Source organism: Amphibalanus amphitrite, unplaced genomic scaffold, assembly GCF_019059575.1.
Source record: "Amphibalanus amphitrite isolate SeventyFive unplaced genomic scaffold, NRLGWU_Aamphi_draft 000073F_arrow, whole genome shotgun sequence".
In the NCBI taxonomy this organism is placed as follows: domain Eukaryota; kingdom Metazoa; phylum Arthropoda; class Thecostraca; order Balanomorpha; family Balanidae; genus Amphibalanus; species Amphibalanus amphitrite.
This window is the reverse complement of record NW_024881569.1, coordinates 559346-580259: the sequence shown is the minus strand read 5'-3', so window position 1 is coordinate 580259 and position 20914 is coordinate 559346. Positions and strand designations below refer to the sequence as shown.

General features: G+C 49.9%; 2 protein-coding genes across 2 annotated transcripts; one reads left to right on the top strand and one right to left on the bottom strand.

Moving 5' to 3' along the window:
• Positions 1-488: 488 nt before the first annotated feature.
• On the bottom strand, positions 489-19484 carry LOC122379177 (protein O-mannosyl-transferase 2-like). Its single transcript, XM_043361146.1, has 15 exons — positions 19190-19484; positions 18757-18858; positions 18411-18495; positions 18096-18200; positions 17705-17813; positions 17360-17468; positions 6762-7109; positions 6253-6402; positions 5760-5931; positions 4737-4995; positions 4426-4574; positions 3856-4051; positions 3418-3558; positions 1415-1526; positions 489-1140 (listed from the first exon to the last, which is right to left on the bottom strand). The coding sequence occupies exons 1-15, from the start codon at positions 19258-19260 to the stop codon at positions 1035-1037; spliced, it is 2214 nt and encodes a 737-aa protein (XP_043217081.1). The 5' UTR covers positions 19261-19484; the 3' UTR covers positions 489-1034.
• Positions 13377-17355, top strand: LOC122379178 (cytochrome P450 18a1-like). Its single transcript, XM_043361147.1, has 2 exons — positions 13377-13943; positions 15491-17355. Exons 1-2 carry the CDS (start codon positions 13862-13864, stop codon positions 16879-16881), a joined length of 1473 nt encoding a protein of 490 aa, XP_043217082.1. The 5' UTR covers positions 13377-13861; the 3' UTR covers positions 16882-17355.
• Positions 19485-20914: the final 1430 nt, after the last annotated feature.

Here is a 20914-nt window from a genome sequence, read left to right as displayed (position 1 = left end):
CTTGGATAACTGTGAATACGAGTCGGCAGCCCGAAGAAGCCTGATGAACTTGACCCTCAGAACAGTCGAAAAGGCACTCTCCGCTCTCTTTCAGACGCATGCACATAACTCTGAGCCACTCGTCTGGAGGAACTGACAAGGCCATTCGAGCAGCACTTCACAATGGCCGGGCATTGTGACATACGGGACTCCGAAATAGTCATGTCCCGGTAGTTCCCACTTCGGCCAGTCACGAATACGCAGAGTGATGACTCCTTCACCAGCTTCCACCTCTATCCTCCTTCGAATCGCGAATGAGACTTGGCGCACGGCAACTGTTCGCATTATCGTAGCTCGAACGTTGTTTCTATTGCAGTTTTAGCGAGCAACCACCCCCTTCTACAGCTCACATATCTGGCCTCCCTGCCCGACGACCATCAGTCGTACCGACCGCTGCATTACACCAACACACCAGAACTAGGTCCTTGGCTTATGAATAATAAACGGTATCCCTGCCATCACCTTTATTTTGAGAGTCATTTTATACAAATAGGTACAAAATCACAGCTGCAATGCATGTAACCATACGTCGGTCTGAGCAATAACAACTGGGAAAATAAAGGTGAATAAATCAAAACACGTCCCGGAACATTTCGAGCAGTATGAAACATGTGTCATCCTTCAATTAACGGCACAGATCTGCAGCCATACGTTTCATCATCAGATCTAACAGCACGCAGCATAGAAACACACATTTAACAGTCAACCATCTTCAGTTGAATCCATAGTGATCTGTTGTAAAGAAAAAATAACAAGTAAAGTGGTCCACCAATTTTTCGTTTCAGATCATTGGCTCCATTGAAAACAGTTCAAACAAAACAGCTAGAAAATAATCGTTGTTCCTAGTTTCACGAGACCTGAGCCCGTTGTGAAGAGTCGTCAGATCTATATCATCATATACTCAACCAGCCAATGGCGGTACGAGAACCTGTGACGCGGCACCCGTCCAGCCAATAGCGGCACAGGAACCTGTGACGTGGCACCCATCTAGCTAATCAGAACTCCCAGGAGTCCATCCAGAGGAGGTGGTCGTACCGATGACCTGGCTCTTTCTTCTCCGGACCGCTCATACCGTACGTGAGCGGTGCAAACAGGTAGAAACTGCAGGATAGAAACATAGGCAGTCTTACAAACTGTTCAGTGTAGTACGGACCAAAAACATGGTACAATAGTCCACCTTTCCATTGCTCGCTGGTAAATAAATTTAACTAAAATCCTGAAATTAAATGTAACAGCTTCGTTGTGACCGTTCCAGTCTACGAAGAATCAATATTCATGACTTAGAATTGCACTTTCTAAAAAACAGCAACAAAAAGTTACTTAAAATCGACCATATGTGACAATCCCGTATGGAAGGAGCGACTGCGTAAATCACCTGTAGGTCAGGATGGACAGGTAGACGACTGCGAACGCCGTCCAGGTCTGGTCCACCCGGAACGAGGGCACCGCGCGTGGCAGACTCTCCAGCATGTAGTTGACGAGAACGCCTGCGAACGGAGGTCGGTAGGAGTTAGTGGTAAGTAAGACGACAGTAGTAGATTCGGGTTCACGGTAGTGTGGCCGGGAGAGACCACGGTCAGGATAGTGTTGCTCTACGGTTGTGCGATACGTATGACGTAGGGTACAATACTGAAGCGCAACAGTCACATGCCATGGCGATTACTTTATACGGCTCATGCGCTACTCAGGAGCCCATTCAAATAACAAACCATTTACTTCAGTCAGTTTTCGCCCACACAAACGAACTTTCTTAGCACCCGACATTGACGAATAGCACACGCATTCAAACACTTAACGATCCTGCACTCTCCATCAATCTATCGCAAGCCCATTGTCTATCCACGCGACAGACTTTCAGCAATTCTAGGCAGACTTTCGGAGAAGAGACTCTTCAGCCTGCCTATTGTTACCAAAATATCAACTGCCCGTTGATAACCATAAAATAAATGGGAGAGATCGAATGTCAAACTATACGTCTCGCCAGCCAGTAGTGAAGCCATTAAAATTCCCGACACCTTAATCCAAGGACCAGTCGGGACTGAGAGCCGCACGCAGTGCGTGCTCCGTCCAAACTCCCTGTGTTTAAGAGTGAAAAGCCATCCGCGGGGCCACTTAGTACACTGCGAATACAGGTTACTCTGCTTTACAGTGTGAGGACTGAGGACACCGTGTGTGGTGTGAGCTGCGCTGACTGCAGCCACAGTGTACAGCGCGGGCGGGACAATGCGTCAACCCATGGTCGTCTAATGTCTTCTGCTGGTCTGTGCTGAAGCAAGTGTCAGTCATTCAACCAGACTTGACCGTGGCATGCGGTCAGTCTCGTCCTTGCTTGACCCGCAGCAGCCGGCTTCAGTCTCGTCCCAGCCTGCCTCACCGCAGTCGGCCCGCACCGACCATCTAATGTCGTCCCTGCCGCAGCGCCACCTAGCCCTGGCGGCCGGTATCGCCGCTCTCAGTCTGGCGGCGCTGATTGGAGCCATCACTCTCCTCTCTCTGACCATTCAACCAGACACAGCACGGGCTGGTGACTTCAACCCCGCGCCTCAGGTGACGGAGCCGGACCCTTCAACAACCCTCAGCCCAGCCCCGGATCTTACGATCGATCCCGGAGAGATGGAAGGACTGAGCTTCTGTTCCGTGCCGGATACCGCAGACGGTTGCCCGCCCGGACAGTACTGTGCTCGCACGCGAGGTGTCAGTGTGTTTGTGTGCGCGAGACAGGTGGACAGAGGCTCGCTGTGTTACTACGACTATCAGTGTAAGTCAGGCCACTGCGAGCCCGTTTACCCCATCGGAAGGTGTTTGTAGCTTGTACCAGTGATGAAATAAATGTCAAACATATGTATGTAGGACTAGGGCAACAGGTTTCATCATACATAGGCATCAACGGGGATTCCCAATAGACATAAGACAACCACTGCATATGCTATGTGCATTCGACCGAAACAGTACATCTGAGCACGACTAGCATCCCTATTCATGTCGTCCGACCACCGACCGTGTGGCAAGATCACTCATCAGACACTAGCCATGAGAGACCCAACAGACTCCGTAGTCATAAAGTAATCACTGGAGACCAGCGTCGTAAAAGACCCGCAAGTCGCGAGACATCATCTCAACAAATGACTCATCCGGACATCATAAAAGACACAGCAGACATCACAAACCACTCAACCTGACATACGAGATTATGCAAACCACGCTGCAAGTGACAGTTATACCGATTCACATCCACGGCTGGAGATCAGCGCGAAAAGTAATCCATTTGTTCGGCTCGTAATCTCCACGAATGACTGAACGGACATCCACTACATAAATACCCCACCCGATATCATGAAACACTCAACTGGGTATCAACAACGTCTCTGAAAGACTCACCGGACATCATAGAGATGAAGAGCTGTGCCGGGAAGTAGTGGTGGTAGTAGAGGATGCGGCCCATCCCGTAGAAGGGAAAGTAGTGCAGCGCCCAGGCCAGCATCAGCCAGTTGCACGCGTAAGTCAGGTTCGCCTTACGCACTGCAGGGAGACGAGGGAGTCAGTCAGAGGCGAGACACATGTTCGCCCCTTTTAATTAACGACATCAGACACAACAGTTCCCTGCGTTAAACGTCAAGTTCATACTTGCTCATCAACGATTCCTCAAAGGTCGCCTAAATTTTGTTACCCAACAGATGAATAAGAAGGTAACAGGGGAGTTTTATTTCATCCCAATACTTCACCAAACCCATGGTGAGCTAATCCAACGTCCCTGACCGTTCCCGTTTCATCGGCTCCCCTCGTGGCTTCCCTGCCCGGCGCTGCAGTTCGACTCACCCCTCTCCTGCGCCGACTCCCTGACGCCGCGCGCAGAGCTGACAAAGTTCCACACGTAAATGACGGCGTAGAGCGCGATGAAGCCCAGGTTACCCCACCAGATGACCGGGTTGCCCATCATGTAGATGCGGATCTCGTGGTCCTTGTGCGGCCCCGGCTCCCGCTTGTCGGGGTCGCCGATACTGAACCACTGACCCTGTGGAAAAGAGGAAATTGGTTAGTCTGGAGTGGGTCAAATTCACGGACCAATGTCGTAAGAATTGGCCCGGTTGGACAAATTAAAGATACCTTGCCAGATGAAATATACTATTAGGGTGGCTGAACTGCACTACCAGAATGGTATTGTGGCACAAGACAAGCATCGCTGCTATTCCTCTATCCCAGGCTACTAATCAGCAAATCCTGAATCAGTGACCAGAGTCCATGTCGTTGACAAACTACGCATCAATGACTCGTGCATAGCTTAGCGAGCCAACCCACGTCACTGAATAGCGACCCATTGACACAGTACATGCCAATGATCTGGTGCTCCAGTGACCTGTGACGGGTAACCCAGTTTATGTCACTGACCTGATAATCGATGGGCCACTGCCACGGTCGCGAGGTGACCTCGCCTTCCTTAGGCTTCAATCCAGCATTACCCTGGAACTGAACCATGTGCGCCTCGAAGAACTTCTCCAGGAAACTCGGTTGGTAAATGGCAAAACTGACATTCGGCACTGGAACGGAAAAAATCGCGAGTCAGAACGGGTACACATTGCACAACACACAGGAAGCAAACTTAGCCTGCATGCACTACATGATGAGATACTTAATTGCAGACAGCTCTCCATCATTATTTCATTCATCTCATCAATTCCACCTCAACATAGGTGACTCACATTTATCATAGTAGTTCTCCTCGAAGTTCCAGAGCGCGAACTCGGCGCGTGTGTTGGGGTTGCACGTGACCTCTTGCTGCTCGTATCCCCACTTGGGCAGCTGTTTGTTATGTGAGAAGAGCGCACAGCCCACCATGTAGTGGATGAGACGGAACCGGTCCGTCACCACGTTAATCTGGTCACCCTCCTTGCCGTCCACCAGCTCGATACGCCACACGTCGTTGCTGTCGCCAGTGCCGTTCTCGCCATAACCTGACACCTGGCGGGAGAATTAGGAGATAGAGGTTATAGAGTTGTCAGTAGGTGGCGAAACCATTATCTGACGTTCGGCAGCTCAAAGAGCTTCTGAGAAAATACGAGAGCCGAGAGGACTGCAGTCTAACGCACCGTTCCATGCTTCTATCCTCAGGATACGTAAATCCTTCTCCTCCACGCCGCAACCCCCTTCCGGGCTGGACAGGCAACTTTATCTCATGCGGGCTGCTCCCTTGGAGCGGCACCGCTGCTCCCGAGGGAGCGCACCCCGTAGCCGGGTGCAGTGAGTACCTTGGGGCTGGTCGGCCTGTCCTTCGGGATGGGCTCAGCCCCGGTGACTCACTAGGGTGCCTGCCCAGACCAATGTCTCCCCCTAATTCCTATCATCCTTCCGGCTCTGAAATGGTCTAATTGGACCGAAAAGGCCTAACCCAACAAAACAAAAAACAAACAAACAAACAAACAGTCTAACGCCAAGTAGGCTTTAGAAAACGACCGTCACTATTTTCGAACCAAGTGCAAATCTGATCCTTTTCCCCGGATACTTTTCGTACAAAGCCATATTCAAATTACTACCATCACTCCAGTCCCTGGAAATTGCGAGTTTCACAACAGGAATCGCATTAACTTAGCTAAAATTAGACCAAGATCAGCCACCGACAAACAAATAATTAAAAGCAAAACACCAGAACCTCTAAAGATCCTCTCTGAGATTGATGCACCGAAACTGGCCGACCGCCTCAGCGCTCATCCCCTAACTCAGCTGACCTGGAAGTGTCGTTTGGTGACTGGCGCCGGGTGCCGGTGACTGTGCAGGTTCCGTGACGTGGCCTCGTGCTCCAGCCTGATCAGGTCACCCGATTTGACACACTCGGGTTTGAAGTCGGGCTGGGCTTCCTCCTCCTCCGAAGGCATGTCCACGTCATAGCGCTTCACCAGCCTAATGGATAAAGGAATGACACAGCGTAAACATTCTGTACCGGCATGTCTGTTGCCCAATGCCCAGTGCCCACCCACAGCTAGTGTCCCATCCCATAGCTATAGCACTTTGGCTATTATAATTTATTCACACAGAGTTCTTCTGTGAACTAATGGACGTAACTTACGTATGCAAAGTGACCCTGATACTTTATTACCTGCCCGTTAAAATGACATCTTAACTATTATGCAACAATAAGTTATGCCGGTCCCTAGCTGGCCTGTCACCCATCGCAAACACCCAACTCCCAGCATCCGCCGCACCGTCAATCGTCCCACTGACCAGATGTTGTTGTAGTCCTTGTGTGAGTAGGTGGTGACCTGCTGCTGAACGGGACCCGCCTCCGGGGGGTAGAGGTGGGGGTGGGAGTGGAGGTAGGCGCCGGCCGTTCGGTGGTTCTTCAGGGTCACACCGGCGCCGTAACAGATCTCCCTGTGGTCAGAGGAGGGGAGAGACGGGGCATCGGTCAGCAAGAGTTTTGAAGAACAAAAGTACCGCCTGGTAGGTCTGCAGTGATGCAGGACATGACGCCTACATTGTAGATGAATTCAACTCATAATTGAACAAATGAGTGTTGTTAAAGCCTGCCAAATAAGGGCGCTTGACGAGATTCAATCACACAACACAAAAAAATGGAAACTTATCCAAATTGAGACACACAATGCTTAGCAAAGTGCTTGGGAAGTTGGCTGCAATATTGTCATCATGTTGGCCACTGATCATGAAGACATCGCACAAGTTGCCTGAGCGCACTCCTTCGAAGCTCATGTTCTTCTCATTGCATCACTGACCTGGGCATGCTGGCGTTGTGCAGCGAGTTCCCCTCCAGCTGACTCTGGAAGGCCGAGCCGAAGTGGCCGTCTCCCGGGCCCGACTTGGAGAGCACCGTGAAGTGGACGTAGTAGGCGAACATGTACAACACCGTGGGCAGCAGGATCAGACACAGCGCGCGCGCCAGGAAGTGCTTCACCGTGTAGGTGATGGGGTGCGAGAGGTCGCCGAGGATGTCCCAGATGTCTTTGATGGTGTACAGGCCGACCAGCACGACCACGAAGAGGCCGACGAACTTGACGGAGATGGCGCCGGCCAGCATGGCGCCCGTGAACGCCATCCAGCTCCACCAGGAGACGGTGAATGGGCTGGAAACACACAGCAGCACTCAGAGTCAGCAGGACGTCAACGGAACATCAACATTCGACGGGCTCACAGCAAAGAGGATTACTGTCATTTTTTTTTTTGCACTGAGAAATCTGTAATCGTCCACAAATGAAGAACAAAGCAAAAATGAAAATATATAAGTTGAGAGCTTCGGAAAATCAACGAGTCAAAGGACAATGAACAAACCATCGGGTAGCAAAACTGAGCAAAATGAGGAATCGCAGGTATAATAGTAAAATGCATGACTTATCTCTCATCTTTCAGAAAAGCGTTCAGCGTCAGACCCTACATAGATGGGGCGTGCTGACTCAAACGCAAATATCAACATTAGGATGCGAAAAATGTAAACTACAGGGACGATATCTCAATGTCAGCAAAATTGGCAAGGCAAGAGGAATGAATAATGCATTCCACCAAATCCACATTATGCATTCCACCAAATAATGCATTCCACCAAATCCACATTATTTGGCGCCGTTCCAGCGGCAATGTCACGGGCGAAACTCGTCGTTCAAACGTGAAGCTATCTATGGCGAGTCATACTTTCTCCCGACCTGTTTAGCATCTGTATTCTGCGCTATCAGTTTAGGTGAGCGTCATGGATGGGATGTTTGAAAGGAATGCGCAATGCGCGCGGTCATACGCGCTACCAATATGCGCTGCACTGGGTGACGGCGAATGCCGGGGAAGCTACGGAGCATCGCAATGTGCCAGGTTGAAGTGAAACGATGATGAGTTTTGATAAGTCTCCACGACACACTTGTGTTCTGTGCAGTGCGGTGCACACGTGTGCACAAGTGCATTGCCGTCAGCAGCTGCAGCCAGTGTCAACGAGAGCCGGGGAACCAGAATGATGAAAACAAAACAGACGGGCAAGTGGCACGCTATATTTGTGAAGCAAAAAGGTCGAGCGATATTTCGTATTTACAGGTAACAGCGAAACTTTGGCCGGTTCTTAATCATGCTCAGAATGCCTATTGGCGTCTTAAAAATAGCACATTCCAATGCTAGTGAGAACAGAGATATTTTCGTGCAGGCCAATGTCAACTCTTAACAAGTCGAGCACCGTCCGATAATGTCCGAACTTCATCCCAGCTCCAGATTGCACCGATACCAGAACGGGTAGCGTGCAAGAAGCATCCTCCAAAGACCGGTTGTGATGACATCAACCGGTCTCTCTCTCATCCTCACGGACGGCGGGTTTTTCTCGCCGGATGAGTGGTCGCAGCTGTGGTGCAATCAACAGTCCACAAGCAACACCACCCCCGCTGCCAAGCAAAGCCGACAGGGCATGGAGAGGGAACTGTTTAATCGAAAGCACAAACACAAACTGGTGGGTGGCAAACACGATCGGAGCATGAATATTCCATTTGTAAACCAGTGAACCAACAACATGACACAATACCGTGGCTAACAGACAGAGTTGTCTTGTTACATTCCGGGTTGTTGGCGAACACCACGACAAACGAACGTTAGGTGAAGATCATCTGCGAGAGCACTGGCAGTCGGACGTCAGCCCACTGCAGACCCGTTCTCGCTCCTCATCTCGCTGCTAGTCGACTAGGAATGTGACGGGACAGCCCCACCGCGGCCCCGCGACTCCGCGGAGTGACGGTAATCCCTCGATGAGACCGATTTGAGGTGCCCTTCACCTACGCTCGACCGGCCCGCCCGCGTCTCTGTCCACCTGGCCCAGTGCCCCGGCCCGCTATGAGCCTCGGAGAGGTCTGAGAGGACCGTTGGACAGCTACCCCGCCGCGATATCGAGGGACGCCGCGTGGGACGTGCGGGCTCTGCCGATGTATCTATCTAGCCTTACTTTACTTCATCAAGGCAGCCAGGTACCTAAATGTAGGACAAAGCTACTGATGGATGTGGCCTTTTAAGTCGCTATCAAAGTCGCTATGGCAAATTATACATAGAAACCACGATTTCGAGCATGGTCACTGGCACTGTCGAATATGTGTAATGCAAATTGAAAGACAACAAAACACAAAAATGGGCAGATAAAACTTTATTGACGCTTTTTTAATCATTAAATTGGCACAACACGATTCAAATGTGATAAAACATTCCAAAATCAGGAACTGTAGGTATACATGTCTTTATGTGACATCCGTCGCCGGGTGCATCGTTGCACAGTCGAGGCGGCGTGCAACCCTCCCACCGCGCTGATTACCGCCCGGCCGTCCAGCCTTCCATTCTCGGCCGGCGACGGGCACCGTTCACAGCAGTAGCAACGGTCACGCCGGCGGCGGACAGCGACGGACGGCGCCGGCGAATCCTCCACCCGAGACGCGCCGCGCCGGTCGGGTCAACGTCCGCCCACCGGCCGCTTTTCCAGCGCACCTAGCCCGGGTCGGCGGCTGGCTGGAGGCCGACCGTGGGTCGCTCCGGCCATCAGCCGGACCTATCTCTGGCCACCAGCCGATCCTCTAACCCGACCCTCTCCGGTGATGGCTGACCTCTCTGGTGCTCTACCAGTAACCGACACAATTACCATTCGTTCCTTTCTTGGTTCGTTTGAGCGGCGAGATTTTACGCTTCCAGATATTTTTCGTTTTAACATTTTTTGTTGCATGATTTCACTTTCAGTCATGCCGCTGATCTGTGGACACGCTTCTTCTATATAAGAAATTCATTCGTTTAGCTCGTCATATTTTTCATCGCTATCCCCTTGTCGTCGTTGCATAATCGGTTTCTTGCTGCATCGACCGCGGTTTAAATTTTATCGGCCAAAAAGTTTTAAATCAAAATTATCACAAGAAGAGTTTCTATGGACAAAAATGTATGTAAAAATGCTAATATAGCCGGTACTTCCCATAATCAAACTTTGAAATCATTAGAATTTCCTGAGTGTAACAAAGCCCAAAAAACTACATAAAATGTTCGTCATGCAGTGAGCACCAACATTCCGCTATCAAACAAACCTCTCGTTCACGTAAGACCTCTATCAGACCAAAATCCACTCATATCTCCGACTGTCACCCACCCCTCTCTCCGGATATTACCCGCCCCTCTCTCCGGCCTCTCACGGTCTCGGTCGACCGACCGCCGCGCCGCACTATAGGCCGGCAGCCCGAAAAAGCGCTAGAAATTCCCCCAAACTGACTGTCCGCAATATGAACAAAATAGGTATCATTTAATCCCAAATTGATCGAAGAATACTATTCCGATGCCAGTTTTTCCCTAAGGTCAAAATTGAGGTCGTCAGTTGTCACCAAACACAAGACAATTTAGACTCTCTAGTGGCCACCACATTTACCGATTTTCATGATGATCTTTAGTGGTAATATATTAGCTGACCAATCGTCGTTTTGAACGAAATTTCCTGTCAGACTAGTTCAGGGCACTGTTGTTCACTGTGCCAACATCATTCTTACATATTGCATCGCTTTTCTGCAAGATAAGCTAGTTTTTTGCAAGCAGCTGCAAGACGTAAATAAAAATCATATCTAATTTTTTAATTACACTTTTATAAAAAATGTGATTTCGAGCGGCTAAAAATCAACATTTTATACTAGCCTCTGATTACTCATCTTTCGTTCCATATAGGTGCTTTGCTGCTTTTCCCTGTTACTTTTCGAGATATGCGCCAGTAAACCACATGATGTAGGGGCAATTGTCACCTCGCCGCTCTACTGAAGGCCCAGCGCTCTTTAAAGCGCTGGAAGTTGTGAAAAACAAACGCGTATAATCTGAATAAAATATATGTCCCTGAGCTCAGAATTGATCAACGCACACAATGCTGTCAAAAATTTTGGGCCAAACTCAAAAATTCAGTCATTATTAACCCCCAAACACAAGTCAGTGATAATCAACAACAACTTGCTCTTTAGTTAGACTTCTTGAGAAATGTCATTTCGAGCCGCTAAAAATGACCATGCCATACAAACCACTAATCATCTTTCTGTCATGCCCTACTCGCAATTTTTGCTAATGCCTGCTACTCTTCGAGGTCACGTGACCTCACCATTAAAAGTAAATGGGGAAATAAGGAAACTGTTGTTTTTGCACATGGAATGATCTCAAACTGTCTCAAGCACACGGAATCGTGAATTCATGCACTCCTTGCAAGATCCGATGCTTTACTTTTGCATTTTTGACCTTCCGTGACGTCATTTATGACGTCACTATGGTCATAGGAGTTTCTCGTCAATAACTCATGATCAAATTGAGCCAGCGACTCGGGAAAGCCACCAATGGACTCGGAAAGACCTCCCGAATCGAATGCTACGCAATACGACTTCCTTCGATTAAGTTCGTGGCCTGATGGGCTCTGACCTGACCTTGACTCGAGGTCAACACCTTAAGTTGACCTCACCCGGACAAAAAGTATACCATTCGACGCGCCTGAGCCAGGCGAACACGATGGTGCCAAAATCGCTGCTCTGCGACCATTTTTTTGCGAAATTATTTACCAAAACCAAACCCTACCTTGGGCTTTTTTACTTCACCTCAGAGGTTACCGGTTGACCTGGGACCTTAAAATCGGGTATCAATCGTTCCGTCTTGAAACGGCGCACACGCTTGTTTTTTCCGCGAGGCTCTAGCTCCATTAGGGGCGAAACGGCGAAAAGGGGTCGTACCAACCCTCCCCCCTCGGCCGGCCGAGGGGGTGGGGGGTCCGACAATAGGTCCGGCGAGGGTTAAGCAGCCCCACTTCGTTTTTAGCATGTTTGCTTGTCACTGAGATCAACAACTCAATCACAAATAATTTCTAGCACTTTTCCGGGCCCCCGGCCCAGTGTGCGCCGGCGGCGAAAGTACGATGAGGCCCCACCGGGCGACGGCCGGTCATCCGCTCTCTACCGGCACAGCGGCCGGCGAAACGGTACCGAGACGGCCCAGTCCCTAGCGGATCGGGACGAGCGGAAAAGGCTAAACGGGGTGTCCGATGGAATGGAAACGAGCGCACCTTCTGTCGGGATGTCCGTGCATTTCAAACTTGCTTGAGAAGAAGAGAGTAAGTCAGCAGCAAATTGCAAAGACCAGGGATGTCTGACTCCTGACTCGGTATGTCGGCGTTAGATATGTGTGATAAAGCAGATAGGTATACAAAGGTATGAGTGCGAACGCCGTAACTGTGTTAAAGCTTGCCGAAATCGTACTGCATTCCGGCATCTTGAGGGAAAAGGGCTGACAGCAAAAAGAGGTTGCATCACAGCAGCAAGAGTGAGGCGGTCTCGGGTGATGATTTTAGACAGCGGTTAGAAACAGTGTTGTGCCAGCGCTGGCTGGGTGGCTCCGCCAAGTTTTACCGAACCGAAGTCGGAACGTCCGCCACAGACGGGGGGGGGGGGGGGGGTTGCAGCTGCTGTGCAACAACCATTGTGGAATGGACGGTCGCTGACTTTGGCACGCGCCTACAAAGCGGAAAATGATTGTGCGATTACAATAGGTTCCCTCAGATCCAACTTTGCCAATAATAATATCAGTCTGAGAGAGGAACAAATGAAACGGCGAAAATTGTGTCTTTCAGTAAAAAGTAAAAAGCCTAGGCCTAGATTATTTTCCTTGTTAATATATATATTTTTGTGCTAAAAATCGTTGAGTAAGGACGGCAGAGCCAAAGGCGTGAGGGTCCCTACTCCCTTTCCTTACAGATAGGTAACTTTTTGGGGTCAGGAACGTATTCTGCTCGATAAAATTTAAGGAGCAGTCAGTGAGACTTACAAAACGCATTCAACAGAAGAATTTATACAACAAGTTCCCTTTTTATCAAAAGTTAGAGCTATTACGGTATGCCTACCATGCAAATCTATGAATTTTGGGCACCAGTCCCCCTGTAGCCTGTAGTGTTTACACTCTTCGGAAGAGCAGACCACTGTCAAACATTCTTCGCAGGGTCACTGGGACTTCCCAAGAGTGATATGAAAGCCTCGGCTTCACTGACCCCACACTGCAGCGATGTTCCAACATCCCTTAACATCTCAAACGACAGAGACATGTGTTTTGGAGTGAACGTCACGGGTAGCAGTAACAATCGAATCTCAATTTCAGCATCAACCCGCCCAATATCTTCCTTGACTCACATGAATAATGCACTCAGCCGCCGAACCCTGCTGGCTTCCAAACGACAGGCACAGGTGTCAGCCATCGGCAGGTGGACAGGCGCCCTCATCGGGTGACTAGCTCCAACAGAAGCGCGAGACCCCGGTCCTGACCAGCAACAATACCGTCGGTTATCCCAGAGGCTACCCGACCCGACCAGTCGACGCTGACCCGTCGATATCGGGCGTATTTTTAGTCGGCGCCGCTGCTGGAACTCTGGATGTGCCGAGGTCAGGCGGTGGTACGATTCAGCCCCACCGAAGGACCACCCCAGACTCGGCGCTGGGACGCCGAGGGGCGCGCATCGGTGCCGGATACCTCCGGCCACGAGGGTCAAACCCTTCCTCTCAGAACAGTTCCGGGTCACGGAACTTTGGCACACCTGACCCCGAAAATAAGTCACATTACCGGAAGCTTAGCGCAAGGAAGACAACTTTGAAGTGCTGGACATTTAGAAACACCTGTGGGCAGTGAAGTGCCTCAACGCGCAGACTAAACGTGTCACCGAGTTCTGCGGCTTTCCTAACTGACGTGTCGTCCGACCGTTCGGAACCCGTCCGCGCCGGAGAACGCGCCGGCCCCAAGAGTGCCGCACTCTGTCTCTGCTGCTCTAGGCTTCGTCTGGGTTTGACTCCGAAACCATCTGCCGCCCGGGGCGCCTGACTCAGAAACCGCCACCATGTTCGCCGCCGTACTCTGCCTCGTGTCCATGGTGGCGTTCATCTACGCCACGTGGCAGCGACTCCGCACCCAGCCGCCAGGTAAGACCGCCAGCCGGCACGGGACGAGACGGAGCGGGACGGGACGACTTTCTCCTCATGATGATGCACCCGCTGCGGGCCCAGACTCGCCGGGGGGGGGGGGGGGGGGAGGAGGGAGCCGCGGTAGCCGAACGGTCACGAATACTTTCGCCGCGCGTCATGTGGATCTCTAGTCGCAGTCTGGCAAGTTTTGCCATACAGTCGATGATCGTGATTGGTAATAATGTTGGATCACAAACAGAACTAGTTTTTAGTTATGGCCAAACCCTAAGGGAAACTATGAAACGAGACCGGTGTTCTGAATGAATAATACCTACCTATTATGATTCAGTTGCAGATATGATGGTTGATTTCGTGAATAATATTTTTTTTAAAAAAAATACGTCATTAGCTTGCTTTTATGCTGAAAAATACATCCCATTAGAAAAATATGAAATTCACAAAGCAGTATTAAATTTCTATAGCACGAAAACGGCACACTACATGTCAAAACGAGCCAAATAGTGCCTCATGACCCGCTCAGTGCTCGATTCCGTTCCAAAGTTTTGAGCCAGCACCTCGTTGTAAAACTAAAGGGAGTATTTAACTGCGTCTGCAATGTGCCAGCAGGAGCAGCTTTAATTGGCTGTGTCCTTAGGAACTGGCGGATCCGGAAAGGGGTCTTGTACACTGCAGGGGAATACCCCGCAAAAAGTTTCTCCAATTTCCAAAAACTACCCGGATTTCGATTTCTTACGCACTACTGAGCGGTGTAAAAACAAACGTTTTCTAATAAAGTTTTTTATCCTCGAAAACCCGCAAAATTTTGTCGATTTTGGGCGCCGCGGGAGGTGGGCATTTGCCCGAAATGCCTCCCCTGGATCTGCCAGCATCCTTAGGAGTTGTTTAGGAAGATGAGATTCGAGTCTCATTTCTGTCAGTTGAGTATCCGGAAGCATGCCTGTGTGACGGTTTTGAGTCTAAGATAGCGTCTCTGAAACGGTCCAGTCTATCTGATAGCATCTTTGTGAAGGTTTCGAGGCTTTGGTGGCGTGTCTATGACAAAATCAAGTCCATCGTAGCCTGTCTGCAGCAGATTCGAGTCTCTGATAGCGTCTCTGTAACAATATCCAGTCTCTGGTAGCGTCTCTATAACAACTGTCTGTCGTTGCCATACATTGTTCAATGTGTGATCCCAAATTATATTCAATAAACGGAACGGAACGTTGCAGGGTCCTGGAGCCTGCCCGTGGTCTCTTGTAGTGTTTGTGACCATTGCCTGTCGTTGCAGGGCCCTGGGGCCTGCTCGTGGCCCCTGGTAACGTCTGTGACAGTTTCTAGTCTCTGGTAGCGTTTCTATTATGGCTGTCTGCAGTTGCAGGGCCCTGGGGTCTGCCCGTGGTCTCCGATGACATCCTTATGACCGGACTGAGTCTCTGGTAGCGTCTCTGTGACCGTTGTCTGCCGTTGCAGGACCCTGGGGCCTGCCCGCGGTCTCTAGTAGCGTCTGTAACAGTTCCCAGTCTCTGGTAGCGTCTCTGTGACCGTTGTCTGCCGTTGCATTGCAGGACCCTGGGGTCTGCCGGTGGTCGGCCACCTGCTGCAGATGGACCAGAAGGCACCCCACGAGCCGCTGGCGCGCTGGGCCGCCCAGTACGGCTCCATCTTCCAGGTGCGTATGGGCGAGCTGCCCATCGTGGCCGTCTCCTGTCCCAGCATGCTCGGCGACCTCCTGGCCCGGAACGAGGTGACCGGCCGGCCGGACACTCCGTCCCGCCGTCTGCTGCTGGCCGGGGGACGGCGTGAGGGTATCACTCAGGCCGATAACGAGCTCTGGGGCGAGACGCGGCGCCTGCTGACCGTGCAACTGGAGGGGCTCGGCGGAGAGGGACACTCGAAGTTGGAGCGCTCCATTCAGAGGATGGCCGACGAGTTTTGCGGCACCTTCCTGGCCAACAACGTCGGCCGGCGCGTCCAGCTGGGCGACGAGCTGGCGGCGGCCGTGGCCAACATCCTCTGGGGCATGCTGACCGGCGAGCGACGGGACGTCGAGGACACTGAGGTACAGGAGGCGGTAGCGGCTGCTGGCCACATGCTGCAGCGCTGGCACGCAGCGCGTCTGGCCGATGCGTTTCCCTGGGCCGAGCAGCTGGCGCTGATGCTGCTGCCGCCCGACCTGCCTCGAGAGCTGGACCAGCTGGCCGAGCGTCTCCTCGAGCCGACGCTGACCAAACTCCGCGGCGTCGCCGGCGCGGACCCTGACAAAGCGGCGGCCAGCTTCGCGTCGGCCTACCTCCAGGCACAGACGGCGCGACCGCTACTGCTGAGTGAGCAGCACCTGTCACACACCGTGCTGGACGTGCTGCTGACCGGCGGCGAGCCGACAGCCGCCACCCTCGAGTGGCTCGTCTGCTTCCTGTGCGCGCGGCAAGACGTGCAGGAGCGCGCACAGCAAGAGGTCGACCTCGCCATCGGCCACAAACGTCTGCCCACCTACGCCGACCGGGCGCGCATGCCCTTTCTGGAGGCCGTACTCATGGAGACCCAACGGCGCGCCGACGTCCTGCCGCTGGGAGAGCCGCACACGGCCGCACGCGACCTGTCTGTCGCCGGCTACAGGATCCCCCGCGGCGCCCAGATCACACCTCTGCTGCGGGCCGTCCACCTGGACCCGCAGCGCTTCCCCGAGCCACTGGCCTTCCGTCCGGAGCGGTTCCTGGACGCCACTGGGAAGCTGCTGCCCAACGAGGCTCTGCTGCCGTTCCTGGTCGGACGCCGCCAGTGCCCCGGACAGGCACTCGCCAGTGCTACTCTGTTCATTTTCCTAGCGGCCATCCTGCAGCGGTTCACGCTCCGGTTCCCACCGGGCTTCCAGCACGACTTCGGTGTGCTCTGCGACGGTGCACGCGTTCTGCGACCGAGGCCGTTCAAATTCGTACCAGAACTACGCGAGGAGTAAGGATTACGACCGCAGCAGAAACGGCTTCTGAGCGTAATGTGATGCATCGCACGTGCGGGTCGGCTGAAGTGTTAAATCGGAGCAGCAGAAGTTGATAGTTTTGACGTTTGATACACGAGCACTGCTGCCGAGTGCTGTCCTTCCATTGCCTTATACCTACCCAATCCCTCCAGTTGAGCCCCCGAGTTTACAGACACCCATGCCGTCTACAAGCTGATATTTTTATCCGATCGATGGCGAACCCTGCGCATGCTCTTTCCGCTCTCCAGCTCTTTTAACTCAATCAACAAATCACATACGGCTTCCTTAGAAATAGCGACATGATTAATCCATCTGAGTTTGTCGTACGATGGTGGGCGACGACGACGACGACTAATGTTTAATAGTTGTTGATCGGGGGAGTATAATGTATCCCAATCCCTTGTGTATTGAGTCATGCAGTCGTGCATAAGTGAGAATAAATGGCAATGCCACTTACTTGTGTCGCTGGTTGTAGAACTTGCTCTGACCCATCGCCGCGCCCATGATGAAGAACATGAGAATGGGATCCAGCAGGATATACTGATTCAGCGTCACCATACCGTTGTCTGTAATAGTAAACATCGGTGTTATTTTCCGCCATCGAAATTATATTTTCAGTTAAACCAAAAATGACCGATTACATTATTTCACGACGATTATATATCGAATTTAGCAGCGGCCATTTGGTACAACGATCGTCAAAATAAAACTAAATACATGTAGTTCTCTTTAATGTGGAAACAGTTCACTGGAAATGAGGAGGACGCGAAGAAACGGAGGGGAACCCGCTGAGCCCACTTACCGAACAGGATGGCGGCGGCGGCGAACGTAGCGGCTGGCAGCGCGTGAGTCAGCTCCCACACGGTGATAAAGGCCATCGGCACCAGCGCAGCGCCCATCATCGTGCAGCCCTGGCCAGGCATTGGTGCATGGTCAGGCAGGCTTTAGGTGGCTATTCACCTTCACCCTTACAGAAGCTAGGAATTAACTTAAAATTGTGCAAGTAAGAAGTAAAATAAAATTCCTTGCAGGAGAAAATTAAAGAAAACAAAAGTATGCCAAAATCTAAGTCTATTCCTTCATAAATATGTGATGTTCCTTCTTAAATATGACAAAAACCTTTTAGCCAGATTGCAGTTAAATAAAAGTACTGCATCCAAATGGTGAATAAAAGTAAACACAAAAATACTTACAAATCTCATGCCCAAGTAGTGTGTTTCATTGAACTTCTGTCCTGGTTTTTCAAACTCAAACTTCCCATCATAGCCAGTCAGATAACCAAAGGCAGCAATGAGCATCTGAAAAAGTGATTATGTTCAGGTGAGCATTAACAACTCCAATGCCAGGCAATGATACATTTCACATGCATATTTGAAAGAAATAAACTCATGACACTGAGATAAACAAATGCTGTTCATGAATAAGCTCTGAAAATAATGTTATGTAATTAAACAGACATTGTATGTTTACATTTTTGCATTTATCCCAGATTTTGAATAGCTACTTACCTTTCCAGTTGGAGGATGAACATCAAAGAAAAATGTTCTGTTGATATACCAGCTAGCCATTTTTCCAAAGTGAGTTTCATCCCATCTGTAACAGTGGAATGCAGGTGATGCTAGCATATGACAGTAAAATTCATAACAAACATTTTGAAATTATTTTTTTTTAATGAAAGTGCATTGAACAAGATTAATAGATGGCAGAATATGACATCAAAAATATATAAGTTTAAAAAACTTCAGCAAATAAAAATGATGTAGGTAAAATACAAACTGATACTGCTTTAACTCTAAGTTAAGTTGACTGGATACACAAAAGTTACATCTTAAACACAACTAGGACATAACTTACGCAACATGATCTGGTGAATCAAGGCGATAGAGCCTTGTTGCCATAGTCAAACAGAGTATGAGACCAAAAGTAGTCCACCACGTATGATCATCCTTGCTTTGCCTGAAATGAAAATGTGTTAGTTTTTTCAATATAGATATAATTTAAAGTTGTTGTCATTTAAGGTTAATCAAGAGACAGGACTTAAACAATATTGGCATGAACATAGCAAGCAGTCAGAGTCTGGACTCGGAAATCAAAAGAATTTGAATTGGCAAAATAGGTATGTTGTGGGAAAAATTATTTGCTGTGATACCAAGTGAGAAGAACACATTCAACTGAGAAAAACGAAAGTATAAGCTGGCATTTACAGATGTTTATCATCTGCAGCTTCAGCCGACACGTTGAACGTAGGCAGACAACCAGTCTTCGATATAGGCACACTAAAACCTACCTGAATTTATGAATCCATTTAGATATGCTCACAGGATCACCATCTGAACTTTTCGTAGTTTTTGCTTTCATCTTCGCACTCGCAGGTGCTTTTTTCCGTAATGCGGACTATCACACAACACACAACACCCCCAACCAGCTCAGGCGACGTAATGAAAACTGTGTTGAGCGCTGGGCTGCGGAGAAAGTAGCCGCAGGCTCGCCACGTATGCCTTATTTTGGTAGGTAGCTCTTGGCAGCTAAACACCTTTTTCTTTGGGCTTTTCTTGACGTATTTATAAATTTGTCTTGTGTAGGGACTTTAAATGAATAATAAACATATTAAAATGTTATTTTCGTTTTAATTCAAATAATTTATAGACAAATATTAAAAATTTTAATAAAAATTGTAACATTTTGTTTTATTTGACGTCATCAAACAACGCTTTTACATGACATCACCAATGTTTTCAACCTGGCTACGAAATGGCAATGACCTTGAAAGTGAAAGCATTGCACCGGGGGAGGATTACCTCGTGTGTTTTATCGGTAAGTGGTTGGACGCAAAAAACATAGTTGGACGCGAGCAAGGCTATGGACGCAAGAATAAGATACCTATGTTGGACGCTTGAGCCAAGCTGCTGCGCGCCCTAACTCTTCAACAACACAACAACAACATTATCGGTAAGTGTTTTTCTCGTCGAATTATTTCGGAACGGAGACCAGGCGGACCAGGTGACTGTTGATTGTTGATGAGTGATATGTTTAATATTGAAAATCATATTATAGATATGTCGTTCTAGCATTCAATCGGCTGTGTAGTGCGCATGAACTTGCAGTTCACCGTTTATAATCATGACTGCACGCTCAGTCTCTGATTTGCAAACACAATTTTATCAGAATTTTAGATGAAAAATGCGATGGTTTCTGACCCTCAAATTAAAATTAGAAATCATCAGCTTCTTGTGACCGGGAACACCAGCATGCTCCCTCGTTTTTTCGCGAAGCTCTAGCTCAAACGGGTTGAACTGCTAAAGGGCCCGATCGATTACCCCCCCCCCCCATAATCATCAAGACCCCCTTACGCCGGCGGTTGGGAAAGCGTCAATACGAAACCATGGGCCATCGGTGAATGTAATGAAAAAATGTTCACCCATCAGCCATCTTAGTTCAGAAGCTGTATGTGTTGGACGCTGAATTGCAATCCCTCTCCCTCCACATGGCCCATGTGTGGGGGTTGTTACTTTTTAGCACTTAGCGTCGCTCAAAAGGCCCTTCCCAAGTAGGTTTATATTGTGCTCCGTTGCGAGTTCACACGCGTCACACACTGAATTGGCGGTGATTGGAGCCTGCTAGCTAAGGCATACCAATGCAAATGGGCGGCCGACCGGCAAGCGGCCGGCCGACCCAAGGCTAGGCCGACCCAAGCGGCGCCGTTTTGGTCTTCCGCCGGGGACGGTGGACAGATCATCATGGAACTTGGAAGAGCAGTCTTCTACTTTTCTACATACCGTGGCAAGAGTAATACGAGCATGACCTTTGGTCGGGTTCCAACTGATTCGACTCAGTTGCTTGGCGCCGTTGCCTCCGTTATACGGCAGTTTTACTTTACCGCTGGCGTAGGATCATGTTACAGCGTATCTTGCATGGTATCTATTATTATATAGTAAAGTAATCTTGATTGGCCATGACCTCACAACTGCACTGGGCTATCAAACTAATTATCGCATTTTACCGAACCATCACA

Bases quoted from the DNA above. Each gene is read 5' to 3' on its own strand.
- LOC122379178 (XM_043361147.1), top strand. From the start codon at position 13,862: ATGTTCGCCGCCGTACTCTGCCTCGTGTCCATGGTGGCGTTCATCTAC. The intron at 13,944-15,490 runs GTAAGACCGCCA...GTTGCATTGCAG, and splicing joins ACTCCGCACCCAGCCGCCAG to GACCCTGGGGTCTGCCGGTG.
- LOC122379177 (XM_043361146.1), bottom strand. From the start codon at position 19,260: ATGAAAGCAAAAACTACGAAAAGTTCAGATGGTGATCCTGTGAGCATA. The intron at 17,814-18,095 runs GTAAGTATTTTT...ATGCCTGGCCAG, and splicing joins ACTACTTGGGCATGAGATTT to GGCTGCACGATGATGGGCGC. The intron at 5,932-6,252 runs GTCAGTGGGACG...TTTATCCATTAG, and splicing joins AAGGACTACAACAACATCTG to GCTGGTGAAGCGCTATGACG.